The sequence below is a fragment of the Paralichthys olivaceus genome, chromosome 1 (genome assembly GCF_024713975.1).
Source record: "Paralichthys olivaceus isolate ysfri-2021 chromosome 1, ASM2471397v2, whole genome shotgun sequence".
Taxonomy (NCBI): domain Eukaryota; kingdom Metazoa; phylum Chordata; class Actinopteri; order Pleuronectiformes; family Paralichthyidae; genus Paralichthys; species Paralichthys olivaceus.
Window position 1 is genome coordinate 25013461 of NC_091093.1, and position 22009 is coordinate 25035469.

A 22009-nucleotide genomic window follows, 5' to 3' on the forward strand; every position below is an offset into this window, starting at 1 on the left:
AACCTGTTATTTGAAAATGATCCTGTCAGGAAAATAATTCAGCCATGACTGAAGTGCACCACCTAGAGTTGGAAAGTGACATTACATCATATTATACATTTAGCCACATTTATTCTGTTCACGCAAAAGATGATTTTTATCAAGAAACAATTATTTCATTTATTTGTATGTATTTTTGGCATCAAGCCTTTATTGATAGGGCAGTTAAGTGTGAAAGGAGTGTTCAAAAATGATTTAATGGTAATGGTAAATGTGAGTGCTCTCAGTCAGTAACAGATATGGATGGAGATGGTTCAAACAACTGTGACAGTGATGAATTCAATAAAATAAAACATTTATTAGAGAATCTGAATTAAACTGAGACGACCAGTTTCCTAAATCCAGTGTGTCCAAAGAAATGAGACACTAAGAAAAAACACGAGCTTAAATAGTTTATTACAAACAAAAACAGCAATCCAGTTCCTGACTTCTCTCAATGAATAATACCAGAGGAGTGGAAAGGTTTCAAATAAAAACCTGCCACAGCCTCAAAACACCATGAACACCACTATTGGCAAATTCCAACTCAAACGCTCTCCTTGCAAAACACTGCAACTGTAAAATACTGAAGTTTCCCTTAAATCTGCCTGCATCAGTACAGCTTCAGTTCATTGCTATGAGGAAAAAGCAGAGTATAGAGTGAAACCACTGTAGCACGGAATTCCAAGTCAGTCACACTGATTGTCAGTTACATGCTCATAAAAATGAATTAAGAGATGTGCTGGAATAAAACATCAGTGACAAGTTATTTTAATTGTCGGTCAGTAAAGCCGGACTTTAGTGTCAATGTTAGAAATACCTAAAATTATTGTTAAAAAATCTGCGCTGCAACAGACTTTGGCTGTGGAACAATAATGATTAAGAGCATTAGAGGAAATGTAATGTCCTATAAAGGGAAACAATAATAAAGGGTTTTTTGCCTCACGTGTACCAGTGGTGAGGTTTACAGATTTATTATTAAACGACAGTAGGTGCTTTTCATTTGCAGACGTCCCTTAGTAAAGAGATAAAATCATAGTGTACAGTCGTCACACCTATAAACAAAAAAATACATTTGCATCTGATGATAAAACATCAGTTGTGGAATAGGCTTTAATGGTGAATTAAGAATACGTTCTTTGATTCTTCTCTACTGAAGCATTTAACCTCCCCTCCGAGGGCTTATCGAGCGTAAGGACGTGCGGCCACTCGAGGCTGTGGTGATCCTTTAATTAGAAACGTGCATCTGTCCTTTGGCACCATTCTTTTTCCACTTACATACTATGACTCCTGCTATGGCACCGAGCTGTGACATCCATTCAGAGCCTCTTTTCACTGTGTCCTTTTCTGTCCAGCTCCAGAAAATGCACTGAGGACGTCACTGTGAGTCTTTGTCTAAGCGCTGGACTGCTGGCAGTGAGCACAGCTGTGCGCCAGCCTCTGCCTGTGTGTTTGCACCTGCACCGTGCACCTGGTGAGACCGTAGGTGTGAATCAAGAGGTGACGGGCCTTCGCCTGGACGTCCTCCCAGTTGTCGGCACTAGAGGGTGCTGTGAACACAAAATGCAGTTGAATATGAATGAAACAAAGTTGGACGACATAACTGCTCCCAAATAGTGAAGTCAGATCCTCTTGATCGCCCCCTGGTGGCTGGTTGCATGAGCAGTCATAAACTCCACCTGTAGTCACTGCCAATGGTATTTTTACCATTAAACAACCTTTTGAAAAAACTTGGAATTTACGATGTTATCACACAAATGCAAAGAAAAAAATTATACTTATTCTGAAATGAGGCTGAAACAGCAAATCAAATGTCTCAGAATGCAAACTTAATGTATCACACCATAATAATAATATGATGAATAGTACATTCATTTGGATGAATTGCTTTTTTGTCCGAATGTAAAATGTAGATTTCACAAAAATCGACTAAATAACATTTAAGAATTCACACCCACACTTTCCCAGAATCCCTCTCTCTTATGGTGTGTGCTCATGTTATACTCACTGAGCTGCAGATGTACGACTGCTGCAGTCTTGTCAGTGGTCAGAGCCCAAACGTTCAGCTCATCGATTGAATGGACATCCTCCAGCTTCAGGAGGTCCTCTTTGATTCGCTGAGAGTCCAAGTGTCTGGGAACACCTGATACACAGAGACATCAACACCATTAACGAACGCGCTCCACATTCTTGATACTAAACACGAGAGAAGAACCAACACTTACCCTCCAGCACGATGACTGTGGTGTCTCGCATGATGCGGATCGTGGTGAAGAGAACCAGAACGGAGAAGATGTAGGTGCAGATGGGGTCGGCCAGCTTTAACTCCGGCTGTGAAGACACAGGGTTACATCACATCAGCTGAAATCTAGTTTTTCTTTTATAGGTTTTGACGTATATAACTTCTTCAAATAATTTTGTCTGAGCTCCTACTGCATGCTCATCCTGGAAGTTAATCTACATTCAGATGTTGAACTTAAAACAAGGGGACAGCAATTACAAATCTCTGGAAAATGAACGACTACGCGATACAAAGCCACTAGTTCAACAAGGTGCACTTAACTATTGCTCACACATGAGCAGCTTTCAGACAGGAAATCATTTGGATAATTGTGTCCAACTTTCCCTCTATAACACTTTGTTTTACTATAAATTAAAGCTTACTTCCAAATAGTCTCCTGAAGGTTCAGTTGATATCTCTCCAGTAATTTCTAAATCCTGAGCCAGTACAACCTTAAGATATTTATTCAGAGGATAGCAAGTGAGCCAAATGCAAAATGTTTCATGTATTTACAATAACTCTCACTGGGTGGATTTCTTACACATTAATTCTTCTGGAAGTCAAAAATAAAGTCAACACAACCAATGTTACTAACTAAGACAGGTCCCAGAATTGTTTCCCTCTCTATCCCGTTAACTAGTTCCAAACTACATGGTTCTTTACAGGAAACTTCACTCAGAGTTATCGACTGCTGGAGTCCATAGAGCAAACTATTCAGTTTTATTGGCAATAAACTTTAGTGTTCACAATAAACTAAAAAAATATTTTACAACTGTATTGTTGTTGACCTGGATCTGAGTGATGTGGTGTGTCTGTGTTTCTTTGCTTTACTTACATTATTTTCTTCTTTTTTCATTTGTTAATATTTATCTGTTTTTATTTTCATATTTTTTCAATAAATAAAACATTTGATCATAAAAATAAATCTAGTTTAATTTATTACTAATGTTCACGTTGAAAATTGTTATTTTGTAAACATGCGGAAATTTCGCTAAAAATATAGACTTGGTGTGCAAAGACCTTAAGTCTGCCAAAAAAAATATTATATCCACAAAAGAAATGTATAATTTTTAGAAGTAAACCGTGGTAATAGTTAACATTTAAAAGAAAAAGGTGGAGGACCTTGAAGCGGACAACGTAGGCAGCTATGAGCACCCCGACACTCTGGAGGAGGTCGCCCAAAGCGTGGATGAAGGCAGCTCTGACAGCCAGGCTGCCGTGTGACTTCTGCTGGTGACCCGACCCGGCCGAATGTGACCCTGAGGCGGCTGCAGAGCCGTGGGAGTGACCGTGGCCGGGGCCGTGCGAGTGGACGTGACCCCCTTGGTTTAATAAGAAACCCATTCTGAGGACATCAGAAAACAAAGAAAGAGAGATTTGTTTTTAAGCAATAACATGATTTGTTTTTCTGACTTAAAGTGCAAATTATTGATTGACCTGCTGACTGTGGTCAAACATTATGCTTCATCAGCAACTTGGACAGTACTTTATACTGAGCCGTAACATTTTTGCTGATACTCTACACTCACAGTGATGCATTCAGCCTCGTCATGTTGCTGCACTTCAGTTCTTAATTTGTAAAAGCCTCACAATTTCAACTGCAATCAAACTTAAGAGTTGTAAAACAACTGTATAATATGGCGAGACAGACTTTTTCTTTTTAAATGTTTCCTGTACATGAATATAAATACAAGACTTGTTTTTTGTAGGTTTTAAATATGTGGTTTACTTCACTCCTCATCCCTCATGGTTCTTACAAGCCTTATTATCTATGTCCATTAGTCTTTTTCTCTACTAAGTACATGAAGCCATATGTCATGCTTAACTGAAGGATGGAAACTGTCTTCAAGGCAATGAGAATCAATTTTGGCCCTCAAATGGTAATTTGATCCCATTGTTACCTTCTTCTATGTGTGTAACTGTACTCAGGACACCACAGAGACATGTTGGGCCTTGAAGTGACAATTAAAATGTTAACATGGAAAGAACAGGATGACTTGTTTATGTTTGATTGTCTATGAGATGTAAAAATTCAACTCCAGACATGTAGCCAGCCAAGCAGTGTTATATGATCTTACATAATGATCCCAGGAACCTGGTTTTAGTTCTATATGTTTAATTTACAACTAAAACAATAAGACAAAAGCCTAAAAAAGCCTCAGTTCTACAAAGAAATTCCCAAATGGACATTTCACTTACACCAGGTTGACAGCTACTCCAACAGCTGCGGTAATGAGCATGACGTCTCCGTCTATGTTGAAGTCTTGGTGCACTGTCCTCTGAACCGCCTCATAGAGCAGTATGGCCGTCAGAATGTAGATGAGCAGCACGCTGACGACGGCCGATACAACCTCTAGGTCGGGAAATCAGTTGTATAAACAAAACACATTTAGAACAATAGCAGTAAGAGTTGTGGGAAAAATCTGATTTCAACCTGTAGCTCTCATCCAGGATCAATGTACCAACCTCAACAAATACACATGTAATAAATGCACTTTACATTATCAGAATTATGCCCAATATATCTGTAAAGGCTATTTGGCAAATAGTCTGTTGGGATTGTCAATTCATGTTTGAATCCTTTCTGATGATTAAATGGGCTCAGTTTTTGATATTAACTATAACGTGTTTTTTTTATTAATGAGCCTAGTCAATGAAATGATGAATGACCATGGAGGTCTAAATTTAGCTGTCGTCTCGGCTTATAGCCGAATCTAAATTGCCTTTCAGTAATCTGATCTCTGGAATGAACGCGGGGTTTCTTCTTTCAACATGATTCATCTGCTTCAAAACCAAATATATCGACTCACACAAGACCGAGCGGAGTGGAAAGATAGGAAAAGTGAAAAGAAGAAGAGTAAAGGATGAAGCTTACCGAGGCGATGCAGTCCGAAGGTGAATCTCTTGGTGGGTGGTTTGGTGGAGAGCCACAGGGCCAGCAAAGAAAACAAAATGCCCACAACATCCGTCAGCATGTGGACAGCGTCAGTCATAATGGCTAAGCTGTTGGACACATAACCACCTGAAGGTAAAGAGAAAGTGATTATACAAAATGACAAACACTGAGCTGTATCTCAGCTATTTGTACATGCAGGTAAAAAAACAAGTTTAGATGGGTGTGGCTCAATTCAGACATTCGCAGACATATAGTCTATGATCTAATGTGGCTCTGGGAGAACGATATCTACTTTATCAATTTGCTACAGGAGCTATGTTCCAGTCACTACTTTTCTATTAGAAACCAGTGACCTGTACAGAAAGCAAAGGTCCTTTGTTTCATGTGAAAAAAATGGGTCTCATGGGTGTTTTTGTCCAACACCATCGTCAAAACAGCAATGAGCGAACATGGTGCTCCATCCCTCCAGGAAAGTTCCAGTTGTAGAATCAACATCACGAGGAGGAATCCTCCCACACTTTACTTAACCCATTCATATATATACGTACATCTTTATATAGTTCTACAATTTATTGTATACTGCTATTTAGTATGCTACAGTAAAATTATACAGATCTATATATACACATATGGTTCATACGCTTTTTAAACTAATATTCATATAGCATACCATACATGCATTTATACTTATATACTTACTTTTATCCATATATAGTCTATAAGTGTAAAACCAACAGTTTTAAGCTCTCATTCATCCCAACATCTATCACACGACTCAATAAGGAGACGTGTTGATTCGGTCATATCTCAATAACCTTTGCACTTTGTCTGGCACCTTTTACACTCTGGGTTTTTTTTTTTATGGCAGTTTATGTTTTTTATTTGTTTATATTATTATATCCTGGAAAACCTGCGTATGAACTTTGCTTGAACACTTTCCTATGTCTGATCAATGCTTGTGTACTGGGTTCAACAATAACTCTGGAACTCAGGAACTGTCTGGCGTACGTGCAGACGGACGATTCGAAACTCGACAGACACCTTTTACTGTTTTACCCTTAACTATCAAATGCCCTAACTGTTGCTATGCACTTGGCAGATGTAACCTCAGAGTTCATGTCATTTCTTGATGATGATCCTCTTGATGTTTTCCCTAATCCGTGCGGTAGCAAACTTCTTCTTTCATGCAGAAGCAAGAGCAGACAGCTTCCTGTATCCACCAGACTACAGGTGCCTTAAGTTTTCATGCTTTCACTCAGAAACAGTTGTCTTTTATGTTTACTGTCTACCTGACTGTATAAAAACCTTCTTCTTTCACTATTCGGGGTTGTTCCACTTTGAGCATTCATGCTAACTGTGCAACCCTCTGCAGAGCTTTCTATTAAATGACCTAAAGACAACTCTGGTCTGAGAAACTTTTTATTTCACATCTCGAGATAAATTTCCACCACAAGTGTTTTATCATTTTAAGTGTTTTTAGGGCAGGTGCAATATTCAACTCACTTTTATTCTGAATTATTATTCTGGGTCTTGCACGATATGTCCGTGTGCACTGTTTTTTGTTGTTGTTGTACAACGTAGTGTTCTGCAGCTGCTGTAACACTGTGGCCAAAAACAAATTTCCCCTTGGGACAATTAAGTATATTTGATTTGATTCTATATTTACATGAATTTCAATATCTTATACATAATGCAAAAATACAACGAACATCTTTGTGGAATCTTCTTGTGCCACACTTTAACTCCAGTACATTTCTCTGCCAATATTTATGTCTGAAGTGAAAGTTTTTTTCTTGTTTTACAATTTCACACTCTCTTATCCACCTCATTCTGACAAGTTTATAACCCCAGCGCAGGAGTCAATAAATGTTATCCTTTCGAAATAGTAATCAATAAACTTTGTAGACCCATGTGAGTTGAAGCAGACTTGCAGCCTGTCACCTGGGACCCTGTGAGAAACTGTGATGGACAAATGTGCTGTGTGGTTCGGCTCTGATCCTGCTCACCTATGATCTCCCCCGTCATGAAGAGGAAATACAGCACAGCAGCAACAACGAGCCTCTTCATCACCTTCCTGTGCTTGATCATCTCCCTCCTCTTGGTGCAGCTGTCACAGGGGTCCATGTTTATCGGACTGCCCAGGCTCGAGGAGGACCCGAGCAGGGAGTCGTCGTCGTCCGCCGCCGCCACCACCAGCGTGTTCACCGCCACCCCGTTGGACGGAGCCCCGGCGGAGTAGTCGGACATCTCCCCGGACACCACCACCTTGAGCTTGCTGAATTTGGGCGCATCATCGTCCCCAAGCTCATCGGAGAAGTCAAAGGGCGCCGAGTCGCTGAGGGCCCAGTCCCCCTGCTCCCTCCTGAAGGCTGAGCGCACTTTGCTGAAGAGGTTCCCACCGGACATCTTTAACAACCAGGAGACGACCCCGGGTCAGCTCCCCGTCTGTAAGCTACCGTCCTCTGGTGTAATCATTCACACGGGCGCTGTTCTCCCTCTTTACACCCGGAGCCGCAACACAAAGTGACACAAGAAAACACATGACGCTTTTACAGCAGCTGACATCTTGAATCCTCCGCTGCCTGTGTGCTGACTGTGGATGTGACGAGTTAAAGACACAGTCAGTGAATCGCTCTCATCCCCTCATGACTCCAGCTTCACTCCTCGGCTAAACATCAACAAGCTAGCTAGCATATGTTAGCAGTCTTCTCGTGTCGCTGTGCGGCTAAAAGCAAAACCTGCCAAGTGTGTGAGTTCGTGTAGAAACACGAGCGGGACTCACCCACGCGTGTCCGCTCCGGTTGCGTGAAGTTTAAGTGGAAACTTTTGCGGTAAATTCAGGTGAAAACATCGGAGAACGAACGCCTCCTCCGCAAACCCGGAAGTCCCGGCGGCTAGTTTGGGTTCGCCCAGAGTCACGTGATGACGCAGGCCGAGTCACATGACGCGAGTTCCGGGGACGCAGCAACAAACCGAAGAATCACAATATCCGCGTTTTGTTTCGTGCCCGAGTCCGCAGAGCTCGACCCGTCACACAGGTGAGACGCTGCGGGCCGAGGAGAGGAGCTCCCATGGAGTCTGACGGCTGGACGCTGCCTCTGCGTGTTTCCATGAACTCTGAGGGCAGCGCTGCATCACGTGTGTGTGTTTAAACTGTCCCGTGTCTCCTGTCAGGTTTGAGACGCTGCCCGGGTCAACAGAGGCGATGCAGGTGGAGGTAGACGAGAGGGAAGATGAAGGACCGTCGTCCAGCAGTGAAGGTGTGTGTGTGTGTGTGTGTGTGTGTGTGTGTGTGTGTGTGTGTGAGAGAGAGAGCGAGAGAGAGAGAGAGAGAGTGTGTGTGTGTGTGTGTGTGTGTGTGTGTGTGTGTGTGTGTGTGTGTGTGTGTGAGAGAGAGCGAGAGAGAGAGAGAGAGAGAGTGTGTGTGTGTGTGAGAGAGAGAGAGAGCGACACAGTGTATGTGTGAGAAAGAGAGTGAGTGTGTGCGCGTGAAAGAGACTGTCTGTATGATAAAGACAGAGAGAGAGAGAGAGTGTGTGTGTGTGTGTATGAGAGAGAGAGCGAGAGAGAGAGAGTGTGTGTGTTAGAGAGAGAGAGCGAGAGAGAGAGTGTGTGTATGAGAGAGAGAGTGCACGCGCATGTATATGAGAGAGACAGAGTGTGTGTGTGTGTGTGTATGAGAGTGTGTGTGTGTGTATGAGAGATTAGATTAGATAGATTCCAGCAGCATTACAGGAAACGAAAACAAATAATAAAAATAATAGGAGACAAATAGTAAAAAAGAGAGAGAGTGTGTTCCAGGTGTTACCCATGTTCTGAGTAACATCATCACACCTTGACTATTGTAAAAGCCTTTTTACTTCCCTGACCCAAAAATCTATTGATCTCAATTAAAACACACTTAACACTTGGCACATGTTTGTCTGACACATCTGACAGATCTCCAGTCAGCACAGCAGGAGTCCTTGCAGCTGGAGGTGTCCACCCCGGCAGAGGAATTGTATGTGGATAAGAAAGCAGTAGATAAACTCACTGAGGGATTTCTCTCTCACTACTTACCTGATCTGCAAACCTCTAAACGAGCACTTCAAGAGCTCACGTGAGTATTTAATATTATTTTAAAGCTCTTTTTTCCTAAATATGTGCCACCCCCAGCACAAAGATAACTGCATCTCAAATTAATATGATAGTTCATATTGAATTTTCTGTCTGTGGTTCGAGAACCATTCATCTTATTGGCTTCACGCTTGGGAATTGTTAAGGGCCCAAGGAAGTGCAGACAACAGCAACCAATTCTACAACAGGTGAACAGCTCTTTGTGCAGCAGCAGTGCTGCAGCTTCTGTATTGTATAGACTTGAGTCCAGCAGCCAGTTCAAAGGAATGTCTTTGAGGAAGCCGCCCGACATTGTGATGTTTAGAGCTGGATTTATCCAACTAATCCAATTACAACTCCACTAACACTTAAAAAAGTATGGACCACCTTTTGAATATCAAGTCATCGTCTGTATCAGTGGGATATATTCATATTCAGAAGATTTCCTTAAACACGAGTGATGATCTGCACCTGATTTATAATTTTTTTTTACTTTACATGTTTTTTGTCTTCTTGTCTATCTCCAGACAAAATCAGCTGGTTTTGTTAGACACACTGGACCAAGAAGTCACCAAGTTCAGAGAATGTAATGCCTTAGTCGACCTCAGTTCACTGGTATGTTTGGGCTGAATTCTAATCTCAGATTTGCCCATATTGTTGTTTGTATTCTCTACATGATCTCTATTCCACTTTATTGTGTTTAGTTTACAGAGGCAAAGGTTTACCACAATAAACTGGTGAACATAAGGAAAGAGATGATCATGCTCCACGAAAAGACGACAAAACTAAAGGTGTCTCTCATCTCGGTCACATTAAACACGGGTGACTTTAGTTGACAGGTTGTTAGATGAATCAAACAAAGCTAATTAAATGTTGACTGTTGTTTTTTTTTTTCAGAAAAGAGCCTTGAAGCTGCAGCAGCAGAAGCAGAGGGAGGCGCTTGAGAAGGAGCAGCAGCGTGAGAAGGAGTTGGAGAGAGAACGGCAGCTTATTGCCAAACCTGCCAAGAGAACATAGGATCAAGCACTGTTCGTCTGCTAGTAAAGGATGAAACAGGTGGTTTTGCATGTTTTGGCCTATTTATTACATATCGGCTGTACATCACATTAGTGCTGAAAATTTTTCAAAGCATTGGTGTTGCTTAGATTTCAAGACACATTCAAGTTGTGATTATTGTCATCACAATATTTGCTTCTAGGAACCACAACCATCTTTTTAAAAAATATTTTTTGGGGGATGTTGCCTGTAGGAAATTACAAGCACAAGGAGAGAAGGGGAGAGAGAATGGGGGGTAGACAAAGCAAAGGGCCGAATCCCACGGCCGCTGCAGAAGGACTCGAGCCTCTGTTTATGGGGCGTCCGCTAGCTCACCTGTAGTGCAGGTGCCCAGCATTTTTAGACTTTCAATGTATTTCAATGCATCAAACTCCATCTGGAATGTGCTTGTTGCATTTAACCATCATACAGGATATTACCTCTTCTGTTTTTTACCCTCCCACTTAAATCCTCGTTGCATTATAATGCAGTTTTCAGTGTTTGCAGGAGTTATTGCACACTATCACAGTTTAGAGAATAAAAGAATAAATAAGGTTTTATTGCTTTATATCTCGAGCAGGTTTCATGTCTTAAGTACAGGTCAGTCATGGTTGTGATGTTACCCTCAGGAAACACAAGAAACGATCTCAATATGTATATGTTTCCCGCAGTATTACAGAAAAGGTCACGTAAATGTCTGCTGTGTCAGTAGCCAAACTTGGAGCAACAATTTTTTACTTGAAGGTTAGAAAACATTTTTTACTGAAAGAAATGGAAACAGTAGTATGCTTTGGAAAATGCTTCACTCAATCAACGGTGTATGTGATTGTTTGTAAAAAAGGCTAAAACTTGCAAATACTGATCCTTTATTTCCGAGATTACCAAGATCACCACAAACCAAAGACACGGACTGAATCCTGAAATGCTGGTACTTCCCACCGTCGACTTCTGATGACTTAATTTCAAGCACTTCGCTGAGCGTAGAACAAATTGCTCAAAGACACTTTTGCAGCCATTTTCCTTTAAGTGTTAATACATGTTGTTTCTGGGCTTCTTTGTGCCCAGTTAATGTTGAATGTTGTTTAAAATCAAATGGAACTGCACTAAATTTGACGGACTGTATTCCGGGGGTTCAGATAATAATATGGTTGTCGATGATGTTATGCGCCAAACTTTGCCCCGACCATACACAGCATCTGTAAATTTGTGAAACAGACCTTTCAAGATGCGTCTATGCACTACTTATGCCTGGAACACTGTTTGTACCATTAATAATAAAAGCAATACAAACAGGTTTGTAGTTAAGTGACTTATTTTTGGATACTAGTTCAACAGATTCTAATTTGTAAACCACGTGTGAAGGTTAAAAGCATCTGTAAAATGTAAAATAACAGGTTCTCGGCTGTGTGCGTCATGTTTTCATAAAAATAGTAATAATAAAGATCATAATAATATGCTGGTGACCTGTCCACTGTGCCCCTGATCTCGCTCAATGTCAGCTGGGATTGGCTCCAGCTCCGGCTTGTTGGGTCTGAGGACCTCAGGTTTACGACCGAGCACATACAGTGTCAAAAGATCTGAAGTGTCCAGAAGGGGCCTGAAAAGTCGAAAATAAAATCTTAAAAGCAATTCTAAGAGAGCTTCAAAAAGATGTGAAAGTCTGCTTTGAGTGCTCTATCGACAACATGAACGGTTTTAAACATCTTGATCCACCAGGTGTCAGCAGAGACCAGTTCATGTCACCAGATTTTGCTTCATAATGGTCATGTGCTCTATTGAAGGCCTTTTTTTAATGTAATATTTCTGCACTGGCTGACGTTACAGTAACACAACTACAACCAGAGAGGAAGGTCTGGTCAGTGAGTTCACCTTATTTATGTTGTGTAATTTTTGGTCTCTGGAGTCGTCCATGCATCAAATACAATTGAAAATTTAGAATGAAAACTAACTAAAAACTCCACAAACCTCATTCTATGCTGTTGTCTGTGCTGTGTGACCTTGAGTGCCAGGTGGATGTAGCTGACACTGTCTGCTTTGCAGGTAGAAAGAGCCCACGTTGGTTTCCTGCCTCTGTCCTTGATGGTTCCCACCTTTCCCTCCGCCTGTCTCCCATAAACTTCAGTCAATTGTTTAACAGCAGACGAATGTTTTCCCCAAACAAAGTCTCTTTTCACACACATTTTTTATACCTTTGTTGACATAGAAGTACGTTACATTCCTCTGCATCCCAACACAACCATGCATCGGACCCACCCCCCCTCCATTTCACATAAAACTCTAATTTTGTTCTCACTACTACAGCAAGAAAGTCAAAACCAACTTGGCTCATTCCGCCCCCGCGTGGTCTTTCTCACAGCAGAAACTGCACCACAGTGTGGCTGTGGAGGGGGTTCAGGCCCAGCGAGAGGGGCGACCTGATGAAAGCGATACAGTGCAGTGGAAACCACACTTTGAATATAGCTTTCAGCACCTCGACGCTGGGTTTTGTTTTAGCATTTTTCTGTCTAAATACAGTGGCCCCACATAGGAAGGTCTTTTCAAGCTCTAAATGCCATCTTTTTCTGGAACTGGGTCAGTGTAGTGAGGGGACCAAAACAAAGCTCGGGTCTGAAAAGCTATAGAAGGCCTCATAATATAACCTGTGAAATGAATCAGTCATTTGTGTTTGATGTAACTCGATGTTGCGTATTTTATTACAAAACACAAGCATAAAATAGTCGATTTCATTGCTGTATCTTTGATATTTTGGATTATTTAATTTCCTTAATGAAGGATGGAAGCTGATATAGTTCTGCCTCAGGCCCCATAAAAGCTTTCACAATGATAAAAGTGAACAGATTCTACTCAAACGTTCGAAACATTTAAAATATGACAAACTCTCTCCTGAACGTTCAGTCACGTCTCATGGTCCTCTCGTGTTTATATCATTTATTCATGTGAAAATTGCTTTGATTCACACAGACTGAATATTTTTGTTAAATCTTTGGTTTTCACACTTTGGCATCATAATATTTTACCAGCTGAGTCTTCAACAGACATTAACCTTCATCCAAACACACTGTGATTGAATGGGGCTTTGTTCTCGCAGATGGAGGGGGTGTATAAGCGTCAGAGGTGGACAGCTCAGAGGAGCAGCGGTTTCCGAGGCTGGGCCCTGCTCTTCTCAGCCTTTTGGTTTTGACTTGTCTCTGCTTTTAGAAACTTGGCCGTCGGAGAAAAACACAACCCCCCCTCACAGAAGCCACAAGCGAGTCACAGACATGGAGCAGGAGTTGATGATGTTGTAGCGGGCGGCCTTCCTGTCTAAGTAAACAGTGATTCAGACGGGTGAGGAGTGGGTGGCTGTGGTCTGCATCAGACTGGCAACACCAGGCCTCTCCCAGACCCACCATAACAGGATATGGTCCTCTGGCCCACACTTGCATCATATTATTATTCCCCTCAGTTTTTACCATTTGGTGGGTTGATAGTATTCATGCACGCTGTGGACCACGTGAAGAGGTGGACTGATGCTTCTGGAAAACATATGTTTGTGGTGTTTGTGAATGAGGTGACTTTCCCTTCTTAACCAGGTCTTATATAACTCTTCATACGCACGTCTGGGCAGGAGAACATTAGTAATTAGGTTTCTCTGACTCAACAGATGGTAAAGACTAGATATTTAAGCACAACAGTTTGCTATGTTACCACCACATCTTTTCAAAACAATAATTATCACATAGATGTCATTTCACATCTATTTGAACCTTGCATCGATTGGAAAGACACAACATTATTTAATCGTTACCAAAAATTTTGTTACAAAACATGATCAGTTTATATAATAGCATTAACAACCAGATAGACAGCACACAAATGAGTTAAAGTGAGGTCGTGTTGACAGGTCAACCTGCTGGGGGGGGGGCTGCAGGGCGTAAAAAGACCTCCTTTCAAAAGTGTGAACTTAAGGAACGAGCGCCTGTTCTAAACCTGCCTGTTTGTTCTGTTCTCTCTCCTGAGTTGATGCTCCAGAGTTACTTCAGGTGTATTCCTTGTCGTCAGTGCGTCTTCCTCCAATAGTTCTACAATATATATTTTACTTTTTGTTGTTTGTGAGCAGAGTTTTAATAAATGTCTATGGTGCAGAGTGAAGTTACAAAACTTTGTGTTTATCCTACCTGGTTTATCTGCAATGACATTGTCAATTTTTTCCATAAAATGAAACTGAATTTCCTTTATTATTGTTCATGTGTGTGGTTTATATTTTTATAAGTTGAATGACTTGTTTTTTTCCCTACATTGCATATTAGCTATTTCAGGGGCCTTTCAATCTTCACAAACAAAATTCACAACTTTACAAAATAAGAGCTGTAATTCTGCTTGACATTAAGCATTGCAGCAACAAAATTAACGTTGAGCTTTTACTTTTAAGAAAGTGAATCTATGGATTTAGCTGCAACGACGATATGGTGAAATAAAAATAACAAAATTATGATCTGGTGGCGATTTTGACCTGCGATTTGACCCAGATGTCGATCGCTGAAGAAGACATGTTCAACTTGATCTGCATACTGTTAATGAAATGTTTATTAATATTGAACATATCACGTGTCTAAATCAAACCAAACTTGATTCTGCACTTCCCTGACAAGTGTGAAGTCGATGACATAAATGGTTTGGAAGATATATGTTCCACATTGAGACAAACAGACATTGTGGAATTAGCGGGTAGGTGTACTCGTGGTTTCAAAGTAAAAGTACTTCAGTGACTTATATATTGTCATGCACTTATTTGATTCAGGATATTATGGCTTACAGAGTGTCTTGTTGTGTCTGCACTGTGGTACAACTTATTTCCCGAGGCCAGTCTTCTCAGTGTAAACACAGACAGAGCGGCTGAACCACAGTCGGACAAAAAAACCTGTTTTCACATCGGCCCCCACAGGTGCAGCGTTAATTCCACTCGCTTCCATTCTGGCTCTTACAAGTGTCATTATCAAATCAAGCTCTGACAACAACCCCGATCGTCACAGAGGGTTTTATGGAGCGAATGGTGGTTTCATGGGCTCCTCTTAGACTGTAGTAAAAGTCTTAAATATAGAAACAACTGAAGGCTGGAGAGGAAGGCTTTGAAGAGCAGCTTATATGGTGCAAGGGGAAAGGATGATTTGATTAAATGAATGTTCCCTGTCCTTGTTGTTTCTTTTGGTTGGGTAACAGAAGAAAACAGGAGGAAATGAGGCGCTGCAAAGCTGTAAGTGAGACAAAGAAATTGTTTTTTTCGCCGTCACCTCTGGTGCCAGGGTGGTTAGTGGTTTGCACGGCCATGTCCTGTCTGACCTGTCTACGGTGGAGATGTTATAATCCAACCTTAACTGTAAGGAGTTAGAGGTCTGCAGGCAGGATTTATGGTGTTGTTTATATGCTCTATTTGAGTCAACCGCAGCAGACTGTTGCTTCCTCCGCTTTTTGGATGCACAGAGGTGTTTAAGGAGAAGGAGCAGGAGACGGGCGCAGCACAAACATACTTACACCCATGCAGACAGAAAGGCAGGCGGACACACACTTTCTCGCATGCATAAACAAGATCCAGTAAGAGCCAGTACTGCAGGCTTTACAACCCCAGTGTGGTGGTTAGTGTGGTTTAGAAAACTGCAGGGTTTGTCGTTGTCCAGAGGCAGTGCGAGTGTCAGAAGACGACGTCCTCTACCACCACGAAGCAGTTCATCCATGAAGTATTGTATCAGAGGACAAGGAGTCCAAAGTAACCCATTTTCTTCAGGGGCCCACATTACTGAAAAAGAAAATACTATTTTAGCCTATGGTGTTTATCTTTAACATTTTATGTCTTTCCAAACTTTACCCACAGAAAAGTACTGCAGAAGAGGAGGAGGCCAATAAATCATATGCAGCCGTGCCTCAGAGCAGACCTGAAACACTCCTCACTTTTTTGCCTTTTTTCCCGAGCGAGGCCTTGCCTGCACCAGCAGCAGTCAAGGTTATGCAACTGTCGCTCACATTCAAGTCTACACCGGGCAGCTCTGCACACTTTGTGAAGTGACACCTGTTTCAAAATGAGTTCGCTACCCTCTGAGGAAATTAACACCATCTTAAAATGATATTTGGCATTGAGGTTAAGCATATTGTGAGCTACTGTTAACACAATGTGCCTGTACGAGGACGGAAAGGCACAAAATACCTGGTTTTCAGCAAGAATCTTACAGAGAGAAAGGAATAGAGCAAAACTTAAAAGGTTTGGTCCAAGCTGAAGAATCGCAGTCGGGACATAAAGGATGAAGGATTTTAATGTTTGTCCTGCCTGAAACTAAAGCAGGCAGCAGAACATTCCAAAGATGGACGGGACTGTAACAAGATCTCTCACAGACTGTGACCCCCCCCCCAATTCTCAAACTCAATTCATGTAGACGTCCACACCTTGAAGTTACATCTAACTAAAGGACAACTGTGCCTGAACAGTCAGAACATTCACAATGGACAAACTGGTGGGAGTAAATCCAGAGATGTGGTTTGAGAACATCCAAATGCATAGATGTGATGTTAAAATGTTAGTTATGAACTTAACGTAAGTAACAATACAAAGGTTTGTGGGAACCATGTACGCTCCCAATTTATAGACTGATTTGATGTATTAGAGTAAAGGTTCAGTGTGTATGATTTAGGTGAAAAGGATCTATTGGCAGAAATTGAATATAAAATAATCCTTGTGATGTTTTCAGTAGTGTGTTTCATATAAATTGTAAGAATTGTTTTTTTCTTGACCCTAGAATGGGCCATTTATATTCAAGTACTTTATATTTACCTCAGGTCCTCTCTACGGAGGCGGTAATGTTTTTTCCAGTAGCCCAGACTGGACGACTGAAGGCTACCACAGGGGTGTGAGGGGTGTTCAGCTGCAACAAGAAACCTCACCACTAGATGTCACTGAATTCTGCACACCGAGCCTTTAAGTAAAAGATAGATAGATAGATAGATAGAGTATAAAGTATTGAAGGTAAAACTACTTGCAGAGTGTACTCTATACCCAATGCAGTGGTCTACGCTATCATTGTATGTCTGATATCTGCGATGGTCTCTTCCAACCATTTCCTCTCTAGTTATAATTTACTTTTAAATATATAAAATAATGTGAACATGAAACACAATAGTTTGTGTAGTAGAGTAGAGGGTAGAGATATTTGCTGATTTATGCAGTGAAGTAAAACCTGAAAATAAATCTATAGTCAGACACAAATATCTACTTGAGTGCAGTAACAAAGTACATACTTCCTGACATCCCACTGCTGGTTCATCATAAACCATGACTCATAAGACACATGTGCCCTGTGCTGTTGTTGCAGATTACAGAGTCTAAAAGCCATGAGAGCCACATTGTGCTCCATGAATAATACAACACATGCTCATTTTGTCAGAGCTCCAGTGGTCCTGCGTGCACAGTAACGTTTTATTCCACAGTGAAAACAAAATGAAAACAGTGAAAAATTCATTGCAGTCGAGCTAAAAATATCCTGTTTGTTTCAAAAGGCAGGTTTGTGTAATTCGTGGGTGGAAGATAGAGACGCTTCAAATAAAATAATTTCAGCATTGATTCTGAATCCGAATGAATAACTTCTACTATAATGGAGAAATCACTACAGGGAGAGAAAGGTGAAAAATAATACTCATGTTGGCCCAAAAACTTTCTTCCTCACATACATTTGGCTCTGACCCTCCACACATGCCCAGGGTCACGTCACATGTGCTTTAACGGCAGCTGGAGGAGTGTGAAACTCATTTTTCCCGTGATCGACAGTCCCAGAGTGGACGTTGAAATTAACCCTTCACCAGCTGTATTTTTCCATTACCAGGAGTTAATGTTATACTGAGACACATGTACAGCACAATCTCAAGTGCAGCAGTATGGCACTGCATCGCATAACTGCTCTACCTGATAGATTCATAGTTAATGTTGCATTAAAAACCTTCTCTTCGCAGATATTTGTGTTTGGCTTACACGTGACACATTCTCATACAGAACCACCTATTGTTTAAACACAAAACATAGTCATGTTTATTCCCATTGAGGTGCCTGCAGTTATACTAAGACATTGCTTTAGGAAACATCTGATAAACCCTGTTGAGTTTATATATTGTAACTGGGGTCAAGCATCTTTTTAGAGTAAATGTCTTTGCTCAAGAGGTCGTTACTATTCTAAAAACATTCAAACAACTGAGGTGCAGGAGGAAAGTGCTGTTTATGTTTTTCCATCCAAGTGATTGTCAGCTTGCGTCCACAGCTTCTTCCTTAGCATCTAAACCAATGCATTACCAAGCTTTTATGTAAAAGTTCATTCCATACATGTTTTACTGCATCGAGCTTAATGTGACCTTGAAACTAAATTTGGCATGAAGCCAGGTGGGTCAAGTTCCTTTGTGTCAACTTATCCTGGACAGAGACCTGTTGCTCAGGTTTGACTGGGTAAGGATGACCTTTGAAATAGTAACTCATTCACACGACAATTCTGACTTTAGACCAAGTAAATAGACTTGAGTGTGGGTGGATTTAGATAAGAGTTGTGCTCACAACCTGATGTCACAGGGTTTGAGCTGTGTGATTCCACTTATCACTCACACCAACTGTTGCCTCTGGGCGAGATAGTGAAAACCCCCAGCTCACTGCACCTTACTCAGCCACTAAGTGTGGGCTTAAAATGAACAATACAATTTATTGTGTCATCTCTTCAAAGTAATCACAAGAGCACAGAGTTAGAAGGACGATCATTTATTGACATGTGCAACTAAACGCACCCATCCTCTGAACATATCCATCAACTCTATGGAGTGTGGGCTGTAACAAAGCAATAAATACGGCAGATATAAAAATCATACCAGCACCAGATGCTGTTAATTTACATTTAAAAAATAATGATAATAAATTCATAGCAGTCCGCTGCTAGGTGAGGAACTTAAGGCAAAGCGGTCTTCTGCTTGCAGGCCGAGTATATGCTCCTTTTAGCCGATCGTATGACCTGCAATGACAGAAACAAGGAAATTAATCAAAAGCTTGCATGCGGATAAAAATGTTTATATTGAAAACAGGGTTGTACATGACGTACCTTTGTTATTGAGTCTTCTGGATGTTATTCAGGATGTCGCCATAGACAACGTTGAACAGTTGTTCCTTTGACCTGGTTCCATCTAGCTGCACTGTAATAGAAAATCAGACATGACAAGTAAATATTAGAAACTTTAATATAAAACATTGCATGTGTGTAAAACAACAGAGAATTTTAATAAAATTCATAGACTTACCAACGCCAATATCTGTTGTCTCCATGATGTTCTTATGTTTCAAGTACATGGGCCAGACATGACCATCAAACAGGCCGGGGGGGTCTGGCACTGTGTAGTTCCTGGAGCTAGAGAGACAGCAGCACCGATTATAAACAGATCATAAGACTGCAGGCTTGTCTACAAATTGTGTCTGAACACTGAAGCACTTACCACCTCCTCTTTTTGCATTCTTCGTATGGGATGGAAATAAAGAAACGCTGGTTCAGCACGTCGATCAAGGGTCTTGAAAGGGCAGAGACAAATTAATTAAATGCATATGTCCCATTTATTTTACAGAAGAAAGAAACGCAACCAAGTTTTTACCCGTAGGTGTAAAGCAAGAAGCCCTCCACAATGAGGATGTGAGTCTCCTCCTCCTCCTTATGGTCTGACTTCGGGATGATCTCAGTATCCAGGGTGTTGTTGACTCCGTGCGACTTCTCAAACTTCACTGGGTTATCCAACCACGCATAGATCGTGCTCATCATGGCGTCCATGTCCAGAGCAGTGATGACTGGAGAGGAAAGCAAGGAGGAAGGATTAAGGGGGATGGGGGAACGTAAAACACATGTTAGGTATTTAAGTTAGTGTATATTGCATGCAGATTAACAAACAAGTCACCATGTTAGTGGGGACCAAACACACACACACACACACACACACCAGCCCAACAAGCACACACACATACACAGATGCCTCCATTAAAAACCCAGGCTTACCATCATACTGCTTAAAGCCATCTTCACCAACTTCTATTTGGTCTTGGGGCTGAAACATACATGGATAAGTTGTACCCAGGTACATTCCACTAGTGCTACATGGAAGGCTGTGATAGTTACACACGAGCTCATACTGCAACTAACAAACACAGCCAGCAACGTGCTAACAACCCACCAACTTATGCTACTCAAACAAAAAAGGCAATCCCCCTGTTTAACTACATCCAAAATGAGTGTGTGCAGGAGGCTCACCTTGAAGAAGTCATCCTGATGGACCACGCAGCAGTTGGGCAGGTTCTTGATCAGTCGGTTCGTGAGGGTGGTTTTCCCTCCATTGGTTACGCTGAACGGGACAAAGCAATGAATGAACACAAGCCACGTGGAGAGCTGCTGAAAGATCCATTACCACCGCAAATACTGAATGTGCATCATCCGTCATGTGATCGATCGAGTAGTGAATCTCATTCATTTCCGCCATGACTTCCCATTTAGCGATATCGCATTATTTTTAGTTTCAAACCAGTTGTGTGCACATTAACGCCACATGTACACACTGCATGGATGTCAGCCATTACTAGCTGCACCGTGTATACCAGGGGTGGGTCAGTATGGCGGGTTCGCACCATGCCTGTCACTTAGCTTCGGTAATTGACAGAACAGATTAGCGGGGGGGGGGTAGCCTGGCTAAACAGATGACTGTTTACCAGGCTACAGGAAGAGCATCGATCTCAATGTCAACTGTGCGATTACATTAACGACACAGCGATAAAAACACGACAGACTATAGCAGATGTCATGACCGCTCTCGCCCCCACGTGTGCCGGGCTTTCAAGGCCTTGCAGCTCGGCTAGCCGGTTAGCTTAGCTGAGCGGCTTCCGGATGAGGGTGAGGGGGGTTGGAGACAAGACACTCATCCGCCGGGGACTGAGCAAGCTCACACTCACCCGCCGATTCCGATGATGTACTTCATGGTGTCGGATGTGTGGATGGTCACAAAGGCTCGCGGAGATAGAAAAACACGGGAGTTGAATTTTTAAAAAAAACCCAGTGGAGAGACGCCGGTGATCGGACGGAAGAAAGCTTGAAAGAGAGAAGGTTGCAGCAGCGGACGTCAACTGGTTGATTCCTCCATGGCGGTACGGCTGAGTGAGTGAAGGAAGCGCGGGACGAGGTGTCGCTCGGACGCGGTCTTCACCGAGAGAGGGACGACAGGTCAGCGGCTGCTCTGCTGTACCCAGCGCTGCTCCGCCATTGGCTATTTAAACACGTCCCCAGCCGCACGGGGAGCGCGCAGCGGCCAATCAGGAGCGAGCGCGGCCGCAGCTCCGCCCCCTCCTGCTAACTCGAACCCATGATCCAAGTTTTATCATCTGAATAAAAAAATACAAAATAGAGTGGAGGAGAGAAGCTGCTGCCCACATGTGTTCTTCTGTCAACACATGGAGGAGGAGGAGGAGGAGGAGGAGGAGGTGAACACTGTCTTTGACTTCATTCTGGAGGCTGAGGATAGACAGACAGATAGATAGATAGATAGATAGATAGATAGATAGATAGATAGATAGATAGATAGATAGATAGATAGATAGATAGATAGATAGACAGATAGATAGATAGATAGATAGATAGATAAATAGACAGATAGAGAGAGAGACAGAG

At 41.9% G+C, this 22009-nt stretch overlaps 3 protein-coding genes across 5 annotated transcripts; 1 reads left to right on the forward strand and 2 right to left on the reverse strand.

The window, feature by feature from the left end:
• Positions 1–418: 418 nt before the first annotated feature.
• On the reverse strand, positions 419–8138 carry slc30a4 (solute carrier family 30 member 4). 2 transcript variants are annotated; one of them, XM_020099518.2, is made up of 8 exons: positions 7978–8138; positions 7202–7692; positions 5175–5321; positions 4499–4652; positions 3422–3644; positions 2244–2349; positions 2027–2161; positions 419–1568 (listed from the first exon to the last, which is right to left on the reverse strand). In XM_020099518.2, the coding sequence occupies exons 2-8, from the start codon at positions 7599–7601 to the stop codon at positions 1414–1416; spliced, it is 1320 nt and encodes a 439-aa protein (XP_019955077.1). In that variant the 5' UTR covers positions 7602–7692; positions 7978–8138; the 3' UTR covers positions 419–1413. The 2 variants fall into 2 exon arrangements, with proteins under 2 accessions (XP_019955077.1, XP_069385400.1); XM_069529299.1 differs by having other exon boundaries at positions 7202–7788; positions 7978–8099.
• Positions 8097–11618, forward strand: bloc1s6 (biogenesis of lysosomal organelles complex-1, subunit 6, pallidin). The gene is made up of 6 exons (XM_020099519.2): positions 8097–8233; positions 8370–8455; positions 9135–9294; positions 9818–9905; positions 9995–10081; positions 10188–11618. Exons 1-6 carry the CDS (start codon positions 8118–8120, stop codon positions 10305–10307), a joined length of 657 nt encoding a protein of 218 aa, XP_019955078.2. The 5' UTR covers positions 8097–8117; the 3' UTR covers positions 10308–11618.
• Positions 11619–19067: 7449 nt separating this feature from the next.
• Positions 19068–21680, reverse strand: mibp2 (muscle-specific beta 1 integrin binding protein 2). Of its 2 annotated transcripts, XM_020099387.2 has the most exons (8): positions 21298–21680; positions 20606–20696; positions 20354–20402; positions 19959–20148; positions 19806–19877; positions 19614–19720; positions 19418–19508; positions 19068–19330 (listed from the first exon to the last, which is right to left on the reverse strand). In XM_020099387.2, exons 1-7 carry the CDS (start codon positions 21321–21323, stop codon positions 19423–19425), a joined length of 621 nt encoding a protein of 206 aa, XP_019954946.1. In that variant the 5' UTR covers positions 21324–21680; the 3' UTR covers positions 19068–19330; positions 19418–19422. The 2 variants fall into 2 exon arrangements, with proteins under 2 accessions (XP_019954946.1, XP_019954948.1); XM_020099389.2 differs by lacking the exon at positions 20354–20402 and having other exon boundaries at positions 21298–21652.
• Between the last annotated feature and the right edge of the window lie 329 nt (positions 21681–22009).